This window comes from Eubalaena glacialis, chromosome 11, assembly GCF_028564815.1.
Source record: "Eubalaena glacialis isolate mEubGla1 chromosome 11, mEubGla1.1.hap2.+ XY, whole genome shotgun sequence".
In the NCBI taxonomy this organism is placed as follows: Eukaryota; Metazoa; Chordata; class Mammalia; order Artiodactyla; family Balaenidae; genus Eubalaena; species Eubalaena glacialis.
This window is the reverse complement of record NC_083726.1, coordinates 55,097,481-55,112,937: the sequence shown is the minus strand read 5'-3', so window position 1 is coordinate 55,112,937 and position 15,457 is coordinate 55,097,481. Positions and strand designations below refer to the sequence as shown.

The following is a 15,457-nucleotide window of genomic DNA, read 5'->3' as shown; positions in this document are numbered from 1 at the left end:
AATAGAACTTAACCTTGAATTCCTTGACCTAGTACAGTGCTTGGTACATATTAAACAGTCAGCAAGTAAATGCTGAATAAATCACTGAAATGTGAGGAAAAAAAGCAGTCTTTTACCTTCTTCAAAATAAAATCAGTGAGTTATAGGACTAATTATACTTTATTAATCAAAGATGACTTTTGGCTTTCTGGCTTGAGCAGTGTGTTGCTTGCTACTTAGGTGGAATACTCTATGGGCAGAACTTTTGCTGGAAAGGATAGTTTATTCAGTTTTGAACTTACTCATTTTGAGATACCTGAGTGTACACAAAATGGTAGTTTAATTTATGCATCTTGAGCTCAGAAGTAAGGTTTTGGGCTAAAGTTATAAATTTAAACTTCACTGGCATATAGTTGCTAATTGAAGATACGGGAGTGAATGAGATCACCTATGGCAATAACATACGGAAGTGAGGACCTGATATTCTGGAGCTCTGAGGAACCTCATTGTTAAATGGTTGGGCACGAGAGGATGAGCATACAAAAGAGACTAAGAACATGGGGGCCAGACATGTAGGAATGCATCTGAGAGACTGCGGCATAATAAAAGACAAAAGCAGAGAAAGCTTCAAGATGAACCAAGTAATCAGTTATGTCAGGTGCTTCAAAGAAACTGGGTAAGACTGAAAGGGCAGTGTTTGCTTTGTCCACAGAGATCATGAGTATAATGAGAATAGTTTCAGTGGAGATGGAGTGGTTGATGGGGGTTGTGGAGGAAACCCAGTTGCAGTTAGTTGAATAGTGAGGGGGAAAAGTGAATAGATAAAACTTTTCAGAGTTGTAATATTTATGAATTAACCAATACCTAAGGTTATTTAATAAAGTATGAAAACGGACTTAACTATGCTTTTCATTTTGTCATTGAAACTACTGTAGATTTGAGAGTAGAATTTCAAATCACTTAACTCTTAAGATCCCATTTTTTGGGGGGAAGAATTAAAAGTACATTAAAATGGATATAAAAGACTAGAAGGATATATATTTGGAGTCAACAATGATGACTCACTAACTTATCTCTGGGAGGTGAGATGAAGCAAAGCTTTTATTTTTATCTTTTTACTTATCTGTGTTTTCTTTCTTTTTTTTTTCCCTCTAGTGAAGCTGATTTTTTTCCTTGAATGAACCTGATTTTTAAAAAAAAATACATTTTACAAATTTTGTGATTCTGAACAAATAAACTGCTCTATGCCTTATTTTTCCTTTTTTTTGTAAGATTAAAGGATTAGATTGGTAGATTTTTATTATTGTTTCTTTGTTTGCGGCTTCAATGACATTGAGATGCTTAAAACAACAGAATAATATGTATTTGAGGTTAGACATTTGAGGTTAGACTGGACCTTGTATTGTCAGTACAATGGGACTACTTTTGGCTAATATAGTCAAAGCATTAATAGGTTAAGGGAGCTTTTCTGCATAATATGCCATAATTATAAGTAAAATTTAAGAATTCTTTGCAAGATTCCCAGACTTTAAAATAATTATACTTGTTTGTCATTGTGTTTTTATCAGCTCATTGTGTTCTGTTCAAGCAATCTAAGTAGAACAAAATATTAACTTAATTAGTAAATCTTCTATGCATGAATAGAATTATCTTTGCAAAATAAAATCTGAGTTATATAGTTTATTATACTTTATTAATCAGATTTTTTGTCAGCAGCCTATTTAAATGCTTTATCTGTTTGAATTTGTGTAATCTATTTTCTTTCTTTTGTTCTTTATGTTTTTAATTGCTAGTGTCCTACTAAAATTAAAATTCCTAGTAATAAACATCGTTTTAATTCCAAAATTATTAAATGTTCCTTTTAAATTTAGACTCTTTTTAAAACTTCTTGAAATATTGTTTGATCTTATATTCTCAAAGAACAATACTAATTTCAGAATTGTGTGTAAAATGGTAAAATAATAAACTGTATAAACTTATAATAAAGCTAAATTATTCATACTGATTATTAAAGATTATTATTAACTGTGAGACTGTTTTATAAGCATTAAGTACAAACTAAGTTAATTCTTTTTCTTTCTTTTTTTTTTTTAATCTTTGCAAATAGCATCAGGAATTTAGTTTCCTCCTCAAAGAAAGGGTATGTCCTCTTGTGATAAAGCTCTTTTCTCCAAATATAAAGTTCAGACAAGGTTCCAGCACTTCATCTTCTCCAGCACCAGTTGAAAAACCATATTTTCCTATCTGCATGCGTTTGCTGAGAGTAGTATCTGTTCTGATTAAGCAATTTTACAGTCTTCTGGTAAGTGCTAATTTTCATATGTGTTTGTGTGTGTAATTGCATGAAGTCTCTTCTGAGAAGATGATGTATTTAGCTTTTTCACTTCAGTTAAGCAAACTTTTTTTTTTTGAGTACCTATAGGTACTCTCTTAGGTACTCAAAAGTTCATTCTTCCCTTTCTTATGTTTATGTGGCATTTTTAATGTATGTCAGGAAGAGTCATGGCCTGTTATCAGATTTGGTGAATTCTAGCATTAGAAATCAATTTTTACTTTCAGTCTAATATTGTGTCTATTTTGCATAAATTTTTGGATGCAGGATATGTTGTGATATTCCAGATCATAGTTCTTTCAATGTAATGATTGACTCTTAAATATTTTTCAGAGAAAATGGTATATGATGGTATGTTTCTTTTTAATTTTATGTTAAGTCAAATTCAGCATTTTACCTTAATTTTAATTAACAAAAGTAATTGGTTATAGATCATCTATGAAAAGTCAATATGCTAAATGTTAACGATAACCAACAACATAACAAACTATTAGACCGTATAGGTAGTTTATACTAAATTCTCTGGAGACCATTTTAAAAAAAAGGTTTTTTCCATATTTATGTTATACTTGTCATAGATGTTCTTTTCATATTCCATTTATGTAAAATGCATTTAGAAATAGTCTTTATAGGCACTGTAGTTATAATTATTTCTGGCCACGTGAGGTATATCTGTAATATATTTAATACATTGTTTGGCAATACTGTAGGAAATCAAGTCATTTCAGAATGTGTTGCTAAGAATGAAATTAGAACACTCCCTAACACCATACACAAAAATAAACTCCAAATGGATTAAAGACCTAAATGTAAGACCGGACACTATAAAGCTCTTAGAGGAAAACATAGGAAGAACACTCTTTGATGTAAATCACAGCAAGATCTTTTTTGACCTACCTCCTAGAGTAATGAAAATAAAAACAAAAATAAACAAATGGGACCTAATGAAACTTAAAAGCTTTTGCACAGCAAAGGAAACTATAAACAAGACGAAAAGACCACCTCAGAATGGGAGAAAATATTTGCAAACAAATCAACGGACAAAGGATTAATCTCCAAAATATATAAACAGCTCATGCAGCTCAATATTAAAAAAACAAACAACCCAATCCAGAAATGGACAGAAGACCTAAATAGACATTTTTTCCAAAGAAGACATACAGATGGCCAAGAGGCACAGGAAAAGCTGCTCAACACCACTAATTATTAGAGAAGTGCAAATCAAGACTACAATGAGGTATTACCTCACACCGGTTAGAATGGGCATCATCAGAAAATCTACAGACAACAAATGCTGGAGAGGGTGTGGAGAAAAGGGAACCCTCTTGCACTGTTGGTGGGAGTGTAAATTGATACAGCCACTATGGAGAACAGTATGGAGGTTCCTTAAAAAAATCTAAAAACAGAATTACCATATGACCCAGCAATCCCACTACTGGACATATACCCAGAGAAAACCATAATTCAAAAAGACACATGCACCCCAGTGTTCATTGCAGCACTATTTACAATAGCCAGGTCATGGAAGCAACCTAAATGCCCATCGACAGACAAATGGATAAAGAAGATGTGGTACATGTATACAATGGAATATTACCCAGCCATAAAAAGGAACAAAATTGGGTCATTTGTAGAGGCGTGGATGGACCTAGAGATTGTGATACAGAGTGAAGTAAGTCAGAAAGAGAAAAACAAATATCGTATATTAGCGCACGTATGTGGAATCTAGAAAAATGGTACAGATGAACCAGTTTGCAAGGCAGAGATGGAGACACAGATGTAGAGACAAATGTATGGAGAACAAGGGGGGAAAGCGGGGAGAGGGGTGATGGTGGTGGGATGAATTGGGAGATTGGGTTTGACATATATACACTAATATGTATAAAATAGGTAACTAATAAGAACCTGCTATATAAGAAAAACAAAGTTAAATTAAAAAAAAAGAATGTGTTGCTATTTAGGGAACTGTAAACTATCAGGGCTTGGTGCCAAGGGTTTAAGAGTCTTTTAAAGTTCTTCTTTTTTAAGAAAGGTAGATTAGTTTCTCTAAGATGGAAAGCTTTTACCCATCAGCTGTTACATTTTCTGTATTGTGTTTATTTATAGTCTGTTTCTATCCACAAAGAAACTTTTAAAAAAATGTACAGCAGAGTGACAAGATGATAGAATAGGAAGCTCCAGGCACTCTACCCCTCATGGAGACACCAACTTAACAATATGCAGAACAGATTGCCCTTGTGAGATCTTTAGAAACCAGCTTAGAAATTACAGCACCCCAGGCAAGTCCAAGGCCAAGAAAAGGTTCATTAGAGTGGGTAGGAAAACCCATTGCACTTACCCGCTGTACCTCATCCCACTCCTGGCACAGCACAGCATGGTATGATCAAGGGAAATTCCCAACTTATGGCTTCTCCTTCAGGTGGAAAAGAAGGGTGAAATATGCAACCAATATCCTGACTCTTGGGGGTACTGCCCAAGGGACTGATTTTTGTCTCACCTGACTCTTGGACACTTAAAAGAAAGGCAGCAACATACTTGGATGCCTGGGGGCCTGCTGAGATCAAAGTCAAGCCCTGTGGCTTGCCACAGCGCCAGGGAGATTATAGTAACCCAGACAGACACCAGGGGAAGCACCAGTACCTTGACTTGATACAGCACCACAGACTGCAGTACTACATACAGACACCAGGGGGAGCTCCTGAGTAGAAATCGGCAAACCTCTTTACCTGGGAAATTACACACATAAGCCCAGAGAGGACACATTGACAGAAAAGGTTTGAGATGACCCCAAAATCTCTAGCTGGGCTGATTGATAAAGATCTTTCCCTGTACAAAGCCAGTCCATAAAGACTAAAAGAGTTAGCTGTTTTTTCAAATGCCCAAATTTCAACAGAAAATAAGAAGACATACAAATAAACAGGAAAACATAGCCTAACCAAAGGAGCAAAATAAACCTCCAGAAACTGTCCCTAAAGAAATGGAGATAAGTGAGTTACCCAACAAAGAATTCAAAATAACCATCACAAAGATGCTCAGAGAGCTAAAAGAGAACACAGACAATTAGTCAGGAAAATGGTATGTGAACAAAATGAGAATATCAACAAAGAGAAACTATAAAAAAGAACCAAACAAATTCTGAAGCTGAAGAATACAGTAACTGAATTGAAAAAATTCACTAGAGGAAATAGACAGCAGACTGGATCAAGCAGAAGGAAGAATCAGCAAAGTTGAAGACAGGTTATTTGAAATTATCAAGTCAGAGGAGCAAAAAGAAAAAAGAATGAAGAGACCCTATGGGACACCTCAAGTAGACCAGTATACGCATGTCTAGGAAAAGTGCACCATGTTTTACTTTCACACTCACAATACCTCTGTAACCAAACGTGGATATTTTTCCCACACTGACCAGTTCTCTGACAGCCAGGTGTCTTACATTTTGATTAAATTCTGACATCTACCAGAGTTAGCACAGGCCTCATAGGTTAAGGGATCAGTCCGCGAGACTGTCCCCTGTTTTAGATGCCAGTCCCAAGTAGTGGATCCCCAGGTTACCAACAACTTCTGTCTAACTTGGCTACAAATTGGAGGTTCCCACGACCCCTTCTTGGGGTTCAATAACTTGATAAAGTGGCTCACAGAACCCAGGAAAACATTTTACTTACTTTTGTCAATTTATTAGAAAGGATATTTTAAAGGATACCAATGAACAGGCAGATGAAGAGATACATAGGGTGAATTCTGGAAGGATCCTGAGAGCAGGAGCTTCTGTCCCTGTGAAGCTGGGGTATGCCACCCTTCTGTCATGTAAATGTGTTCACTAACCTGGATGTTCCCCAAACTCCATATTTTGGCGATTTTTAGGGAGGTTTCATCATGTAGGCATGATTGATTATTAACTCAATTTCCACCCCTCTTCCCACTCCAGAGAATGGAGGGTGGGGCTGAAAGTACCAAGCTTCTAATCATGGTTTGCTCTTTCTGGTAACTAACCCCTATCCCAGAGTCCATTGAGAGTTGCCTCATTAGAACAAAAGATACTCCCGTTACCTAGGAAATTACAAGGGATTTAGGAGCACTGTGTCAGATGCTCCTATCATTCAGGAAATTACAAGGGTTTTAGGAGATGTGTGTCAGGAACCGGGGTCAGAAGTCAATTCTTAGAACAAAGGATGCTCCTAGCCACCCCTATTTACAAGGGTTTTAGGAGCTCTCCTAAAATCAGGGGTGGAGACCAACATATATATTTCTTATTATTTCACAATGCATTATGGGAGTCTTAGATGAGGAGGGAAAGGGGCAGAGAGCCTATTTGAGGAAGTAATGGCTGAAACTCCCCAAATTTGAAGAAGGAAATGGACATACAAATTCATGAAGCTCAAAGAATTCCAACTGGGATTAATTCTAGAGACCTAAACCAAGACACATTATAATCAAGCTGTCAAAAGTCACAGACAAAATATCTTTAAAGCAGAAAAAGAAAAGTGACTCTTCATGTGCAAGGGAGCTTTCATAAGATTTTCAGCAGACTTCTCAGCAGAAACCTTGCCAGCCAGAAGGGAATGGGGTGATATATTCAAAGTACTGGAAGAAAAAACTGTCAATCAAGAATACTAATCAAAAGTTTCCTTCAAAACGAAGGAGAAATGAAGTCTTTCCCAGGTGAGCAAAAACAGAGTTTATTACCTGTGACTAGGCCGAATATATATCACTTCACTATTTATTCCCTAAGTATTATCAGAGTTGTCTTTGGAGGGCTTCTCTCTCTTCCCTCTCTAAAATACATGTTTAACTAGTTAAATTAACATAAGGCTATAGAAAGAGAAGACATTTCTCCTTTTCCTTTTTATATCCACTAATCAGAAATGGAGAACCCAGTCTTTTTTCTGTTCTCCACAATAATACAGCATGCTTACATCTTCACCACGACAAATGCAGAATTCACATTTTGTTTCTGTTCCCAAATCAAGAATTACCAACTTAATTATCTTTTATTTTTATAAAACTTGGTGCTGAATTGTATCCCTTCAAAATTTATATGTTGAAGCCCTAACCCCCCACTGTGACAGTATTTGGAAATGAGATCTTTGGGAGATAATTAGGTTAGACGAGGTCATGAAGGTAGGGCCCCCATGATAGAATTAGTGACCTTATACAAAGAGATACTGGAGAGTGTGCTCTCTCTCTCTGTCTAACATGTGAGGACACAGTAGTAAGGCAGCCGCCTGCAAGCCAGAAAAAGAGCTCTCAGCAGAACCCAACCATGCTGCCACCCCGATCTCAGACTTCCAGCCCCTAGAACTGTGAGAAATAAATTTCTGTTATCTAAGCCACCCAGTCTATGGTATTTTGTTATGGCAGCTCAAGGAGACTAAGGCATTTGGTTTCTGTTCACCACTTCTGTTATCTAGCTGTTCATCCAGTGACTTTTTCAGAGCTACAGAAATCTTATTCTTTAGTAATTTCAGTTTTAGATGAAATTGCTGTTATTGAGTGCATATATTCTGGATACTAACAAGTACTTTACATTCATTCACTTAGACTTTACTACAACCCTATAAAGCAGGCCTTCGTATTTCTATTTTACAGCTGAAAAAATGAGGTTCAGGATATTTATGTAGTTTGCCTGAGATACAGTTTATAAGCTGCAGAGCTGGATGTTAAGTAATTCTTTTACACCCCCAAAACCCACACTCTTAACCCCTCTGCATTTTATTCCTCACTGTTTTCTTAGTTCTCATTTCTTCCTCTCTCCAAGGCTGCCAGTGCCAAGTTTCCTGTACTGCTCCTCTACCATTCTCTATATTTTGATCTTAGTCTCCTCGCTTTGGGGGGACAGAATGGGGAGAGATAAAAGCACAGCCAGCTACAGTAAAGATTGAATGTTGCTGTTTGAAGGAAGAGAAAAGCCTGCTTCTATTCTTCACTTATCAATTGGGCGTGATGACCAACTGGTAAAACTTCCCTTCATAACAAGGCAGCTCTAGGACTGTGCTGCAAAGATGAATTCTTCAGATGTGACATTAATTCCTCAGTGTTATAATTTGTTACATGGAGACTTGACTCATTAGTATGGAACAGTTCAGACATTCTAGTCTCTCCAGGGGCAAAAGTTAGAAGTGTGGTTGTTGTGGGGTGAGATACGTGATTGATGTGGAATGCATCTCTCTTATTTCTCCTGTGTTTTCTATATTTAAACCTGGAAACGATACATCTTAAAGGACATACTAGAGTAGTAATTCTTATACTTTTTGGTTGTAGGACCCCTTTATACTCTTTAAAAATATTGAGGAGCTTTCATTTATGTGGATTATTTCTAACATTATTTACTGTATTAAAAATTAAGTCTGAGATGATACTAAAACCCATTACATGTTAACAGAAGAATTAATTTTTGTGAAAGATACCTATATTTTCCAAAGGAAAAAAAAACATTGTTTTATATTTTTTGCAAATTTCTTTAATGTCTGGCTTAATAGAAGATAGCTGGATTCTCATACCTTCTTCTATTTTCATTATTTTGTGATATGTTGTTTCGGTCAAAGCATATGAAGAAAATCTGTCCTCACAATGATATATAGTTGGAAAAGGCAGAATTATTTTAATGGCATTTTCAGGTAATAGTATATATTCTTCTTCGATCTTATACCAAACTGAACCAGTGACTCTTTCTTAAAAGTGTAGAATATGAAACCATGGTAATGACATTTTTATACTCTGTTACGTTAAAATTCATTGATTCATCTGATGCTTCAATTGTATCCTTTACCCATGCATCATTTATTATGGTTGAGCAAATGTTCCAAATGTTAATACTTTATACAGTACCAAAAATCACACGTGTTAATATCAGCAGCCATTTATCAGAAGAGTCTTTTGTTTTTAAAAAGCTGTCAAGGTCACAACAGCAGATATAAGTTTTCCAAAATTCTAGTATTTGTTTGAAAGCTTGAATCTTATCATTGACAATAAATACTGTCCATTGTTTCCCCAAAAGTGACGGGCTTACTTGGTTAATTTTTGAGAAAATATCTGCAATATACACAAGTCTAAATAGTCATAGTTTGCCATACACTCTTTTAGTTAAAATGGTTCTCATAGGAGAAAAAAAGTGATTAGGTCAGTTCCCAGCTGTGCCTTTCCTTCAGACAACCATTGTACTTTGATACACAGCAAAAGTACTTCATGTGTACTTCCTGTTTTGTCACACAGAAAATTACAAAGACATGCACGTATGGGTCAGATTTAATAAAATCAATAATTGTATTTTATTTGTTATTTGTTATTTTATTTTTGTTCATTGTGATTGTGGTCCTTAGGTGAAATAGACCCTTTTATTTTTCTTAATTGTGTGTGATGGTGAAAAATACAATGACACTAGTACAGTTCGGTCCTACTGCCTTGATCTTGCTAAAGCACCAGCTGTTTTACTCACCATTGTTTTGAATCATCAGTACAAATGTCAATACATTAAAAATGGCAAGTAATATCTTAGTCTTATTACGAAAATAGTGTGATGTTACAGATGTACTGAAATGGTCTGAGGGACCACACTTTAGGAACCACTGCATTGGAGAATCAGTGTTCTTCCCCAGTATTCACCAGCTTATCTCATTCTATCAAGTAGCTCAGGGCGGAGAAGATAACTAATCTTCTGTTAATATATAGAGAGTGATTAGAAGAAATTAGAATGCTCCAGTCATTCAGGTACAGATATAGGTAGTACACTATATTCTTTCCACGTTCTGTCATCTGAGCCAGGTGCTGTTCTGCTCTCTGACACACTTAGGCTCCATGCCCAGATGTCTTTTTTAGGAACATATCTTTAAGGAGTTTACTAAACTTAGTTGTAAGTGGCAAGCATATCTCTCTTCTGCCTTTGACTTACTGCTTTTAAAAAGGAATGAATGGGCTAAATTGACCTGTGCAACTTAATTTTCCACGTCTTTACATATATTTCTCTCACAAAGGATCTTACCACTAACAAATCCACTAGCTATAAGGTTGTTACCACTAAACAGCTCCTGAGAAATAGACTCCTGCATTTAAATATTCTACAAGACTTTCTTCATTGTCTCCTAAGCAAACAGTTATCTTATGTACGTGATACCTTATCAGACATCTATGTGGTATTTCGATGAAAATTTCCACCAGGATGGCTTTGATTCATCTTAAACATCAGTTGTCTCTTGACTATTATTTGGTACCAAAGGACTATAGGAATTCAGAAACATTCATCACCCTTCATGCTAGTATAATGGTGTTCACGGAGTACTTTTGTGCCACAAGAGTTGGACTTGGACCATAGATACCTGTTTCATATGAGTGCAGCCTCTTGGGGGAAAGGCTTAACTTAGATTCACAATAGGCACCTTCCATTGATAGATACCCTTGAGGACAGTTCATTGTCCTCAGCCACTAGTTCTCTGATCAGAGTTTCACACTTGGCAAGGAGGGAAGAAGCAAGAGCAAAGCTCCAGACCTCAGGAGAGAGGCTCTCTCTTTTACCCAAATCACAAGATTTTAGTGGCTGTAGTATAAAATTGAGTGATTGTTTGATTTGTACTGTAGTCACTTTTTCATAGGAGAGGAAATGAAAGGAAACTCTTCAAGGCAAGTTTTATAACATTAATAATTCCTTTGGCTGTGATGTACTTGATGTTTCTCAGAGCCTTTATTTTCTGGCTTGAAAACCTAACCAGTGAGCTTCAATTCTGTCACCATTTTAAATTCTACTTTTACCCTAAAGCAGATAGTACACATTTTGAAGGACCTACTCATGTTAAAACTCTTCAGTAGATAAAAATGTTGCCCAGTGAGTGAGTCACTAGCATGCTTCTCTCCTTTTCAGTTCTTTACTAAAAGGGGTAATTTTATTTAGAAAAAATAGTAAGCACTGTGCATTTGCATGTCACTTTGTCATGTTTAGGGGATTTTTTTACCCTTATATTTTTCTCATTTGAGGTCTCAGGAAGGTGCAGGTACTTTTATCCTTTATTTATAAGAAGTTACCTAGCTTGTTGTCATCTACAAAGTTGGTGGGTAAAGAAGCTGAGCCATGTGATTTCTGATCTAGTGCTTTTCAACCATAACAAGTTTAGGACAGTGACAAAGCTCTGCCTTATGACTTACCCAGTCATAGCAGTCTAAGGATGAAATTGTTTTTAGTTATCCCTCCTACTTTATCCTCATAATTATGTCCTATTTTTAAGCATCTACCTAAAAGGCATTAGAAAATACCAACTGCTAAGACTTTGGGCTAAAATCCTGAGGGCTCCTCTATTCTCGCAATTCCTTGCCTCGCATTATGCTCACTCATTTTGGAGCAACCCCAGCTAAAACGTCCAATAACCTGCTGTCCTTGGTGTGGAAGTATGATTTAGTTTGGCCTAGCGATCACATTGCAGGTTAATTCTTACCTCCCAGAGGTCCTGCTGTGTCCTCAACAAATATGTAACAGAAACAACCTTTGAATAAACTGGTTACTTTTCGTTTGTTCATTCATTCAGTTATCAGACATTTAATGAATAATGTCAAGAATATGCTTTAAATGTTGTTATTTATTTATAAAGAGCTTGCAAAGGAGATGGTTTATATTAATACCAAAGGTAATAACTAATAGTTAATAATGCAAAACTATGTACCAAGCCTTGTTCTGAATACTTTATATATCTTAACACCTGTCAACTGCTACAGGTTCCTTCTTGTTTTCCTACTAGAAAATATATGCTAAACATTCTTTGACTTATTGCCTCTTTGTTTCTTAAGCAGCATAAGAAAATATGGAAAAAGTGTTGTGATATTAATGAAGGGTACATGAGTGTACATGATACATGCTGCCTTCCAGGAATGAGGACGGCATGATGGTGCATAGTGCTTTCTAAAGAATAGGTATAAAAGATTAACCATGTTAGAAGATCATTAGTGTGAGTTTTTGATGATATATTTAGAGAGACACTGATTATTTTTACTGCTATCTTTTCCATATATAACTACTTTTCCCTTCTTTTCTTTTTCTCCGCTCCCCATTATGGATCATAATTTATTTAAAATTAAAAGATTTTATTGGTTTGTCCATAGGAGTAAGAATAAGAATATAATTTATAATTCTTAGATTTAAAGAAATATTATTAAAAATGTTGTATTTTTTAGGTAACTGAATGTGAAATATTTCTGTCACTTCTGGTGAAATTTCTGGATGCAGATAAACCACAGTGGCTACGAGCTGTTGCAGTGGAATCAATACACAGACTCTGTGTGCAGCCTCAGCTATTGAGGTAAAACCTCAGCAATATTTTGTTAAATGGATAGGTTAATATTTATGCTAGCAGGAAGAGCTTAAATATTTATTTCAAATAATAATGATTTCTAAACAAAGAAAATTGTGTATTGTATGTATATGGAGGGGTGTACGTGTGGGCAAAAAGTGTGGTTAGGGGTTGCCATCAATTGAATTTACTGAGTTAATATGGCCAAGATAATTTTTTTAGAACACTGACCTCATTCTGAGCCTTTGTCCAGAGTTAGTAAAATCACTCAGGTGTGATGAAGAAGTTTTAAGTATAGCATTGAGACTGATTTATCAACATTACTTGCTATTAAAAAAAGTTAAAAATTTTTAATCAAATATTTTCTCCAGAAACATTTAAAATTATTTTACAGGTCATTTTGTCAGTCCTATGATATGAAACAGCATTCTACCAAGGTTTTTCGTGATATTGTGAATGCACTGGGATCTTTTATCCAGTCCTTGTTTCTTGTCCCTCCTACTGGAAATCCTGCTACGACAAACCAAGCTGGTAAAGGCTTAGTCATATTTTGGTTTTTATATTCTGCCATAATTTACAATATTCGGTATTCTGAGAGGATATTTATAGAAATCCTGTGACTAGAGAAATTGAGGTTACCTAAATATATATTTATTTTATAATATTTTATTATATTTCCTTATAATATTTTATGTTGTATATATAAATATAGAGATTTACACTTAAAGAATAATTTGATCTCACTGAGGTAACTATGTTTATTTCTTTCCAGAATATATTTTCTTCTCTGATATACTTTCAGTTCCTCTCATCACATAAGAACAAAAGTTTAGATGCTAATTTTCATTTTAGAAGAATCTTCATTTGGTGCCTCTCTTTAAAGAGTGTGGTTACTACTAAGGTAGTAACTAAGGAGGTCTGTTAGTCATTCTTTTAACAAAACAGGTGAACATGATTTAAGTTTGGATATCAGTGTATAGCTTCTTGTTCCCTTTAACTTCTTTCTCTTCCATTTTTAACTTTCTGATTAGTGGTCTCTTTTGTCCTTTATTCCCACCTCTGATAAAAAGTGATTTAACAAAAGGTATGTTACATAGTTTGTCAGTATTTTTACTCATTAGTACCTTTTATATAAAGAAGGAAATGGTGTTTTGGGGAAACAGGGAGACTCTCTAGTAGCCAAAATAGGATTGATAAATTTCATTTATTTGTGCAGTATCCATTCCTATAGCATAATTTTAAAAAATTGACCAAGTGTTTGAATATTATGGATTTGTAATTAAGTAGTAAATTGGTATCTTTGCTTGCTTTCCCTTATCTAACAGGAAGCAGTAATTCAGGTGGCCCTGTCTCAGCACCAGCTAACTCAGGAATGTTGGGGATTGGTGGAGGTGTTACTTTGCTACCAGCATTTGAATATAGGGGAACTTGGATACCTATTCTGACTGTAACAGTACAAGGCAGTGCTAAAGCAACCTAGTAAGTAGTAGTAACATTATTTTGTAAGGAATGTTGTTGTTGGGGTTTATATTTTATACTAAAATGTTTCTCTCTGCGTTATATTTAAAATTTTAGACCTACTATTTCTAACATATTTAAGAACTAATTTTCTTTTGTCATATTTTGAGAATTTTATCTAGGACTGGATTTTGTTTGTTTTCTTTTGTACTACTTGAGGACTGTTAACAGCATTATAAAACAGAATGTGATTTCTTTACCTAAGGACCTATCCACTTGTTCTGTATGGCTTTTTGATTTAAGTATGTGGCTTGATTTCAGGCCTTGTGGACTTAGGTCTTCTGATACTGAGTTACCTTCAGCAAATTAGTTTACCTATTTAAAAATCTCAATGTACTCAACTATAAAATGGGAGTAGTGATATATCTACCTTTCAGGATTCTCTATGTGAATAGTTAAGTGTTTGGCTGATCACACTTTTAGGGTTTAACACATGGAACTTTTAGTTTAATTAATTAAAGTGTTTAATGGATTCCACATGTGTTATTTAAAAATTTGTCATTAGACATTTCAGTTTAACAACTACATATTCAGCAGTGTATTGTTGATTTTTCTTAAGTAAGTCTTAGTGAACTGTAGTGCTTACAGAGATAAAGCAACCAATACTACATGTGTTTAACATTGCCACAGTTGTGAGGCAGTTAATTAATATATTTCGAGTAATTGATATGCATAATTAAAACACTGTTCCAGTGACAGTAAATCAAGACTTAAACTGTGAAGCAGAATCTCTGACTAGTTTAAATCATGAATTTGTATGATATGTCAGCCTGCATTGTATCATCACAATGATATTTTACTGTGCAGCTTTTTATTTTGCCTAAAATTGTAAAAGAGTCATGGAGGACTGAAATATTGTTATTCTTAGTCACTTAAAAGATTGAAGTTACCGTCTCATACAGGCTTTGCCTTGCTACAGAGGCTAATGATTGAGTATACTAGAGTATCAAGTTGTAAAAGAATCAGATTTCTAGCACTGAAGGAGATGTTAATAATTATCTCATTCATTACCCCACCTCATTTTTTAAATTGAAACAATCCCAACACAGAACAAAATTGCTACTCTTGTGGACCTTACATTTTAGTGAGTAAGATAGTCAATAAAGATGCAAATGAACATACAGTATCACGTTGGGTAGTGGTTAACTGTTTGAAGAAAAAGCAAGTTATAAGGGTGTAGAGAATGATCACAGTGAAGATAGGAACAGAAAGGATATATCTGAGGAAATAAGAGTAAGCAAAGACATAGTTATTATTTTTTTAACATCTTTATTAGAGTATAATTGCTTTACAATGTTGTGTTAATTTCTGCTGTATAACAAGGTGAATCAGCTATATGTATACATATATCCCCATATCTCCT

The 15,457-nt window shown here is 35.0% G+C and overlaps 1 protein-coding gene across 3 annotated transcripts in view; it reads left to right on the top strand.

Annotated features, from left to right (window-relative positions):
• Positions 1 to 15,457, top strand: part of MON2 (MON2 homolog, regulator of endosome-to-Golgi trafficking) — a 123,326-nt gene that overhangs the window by 32,357 nt on the left and 75,512 nt on the right. For all 3 annotated transcript variants that reach the window (XM_061205749.1, XM_061205748.1, XM_061205750.1), the window contains 4 exons: positions 2,087 to 2,281; positions 12,461 to 12,585; positions 12,971 to 13,107; positions 13,902 to 14,055. In XM_061205749.1, coding sequence (XP_061061732.1) covers positions 2,087 to 2,281; positions 12,461 to 12,585; positions 12,971 to 13,107; positions 13,902 to 14,055 — 611 coding nt within the window. The remainder of the gene's footprint in view (positions 1 to 2,086; positions 2,282 to 12,460; positions 12,586 to 12,970; positions 13,108 to 13,901; positions 14,056 to 15,457) is intronic.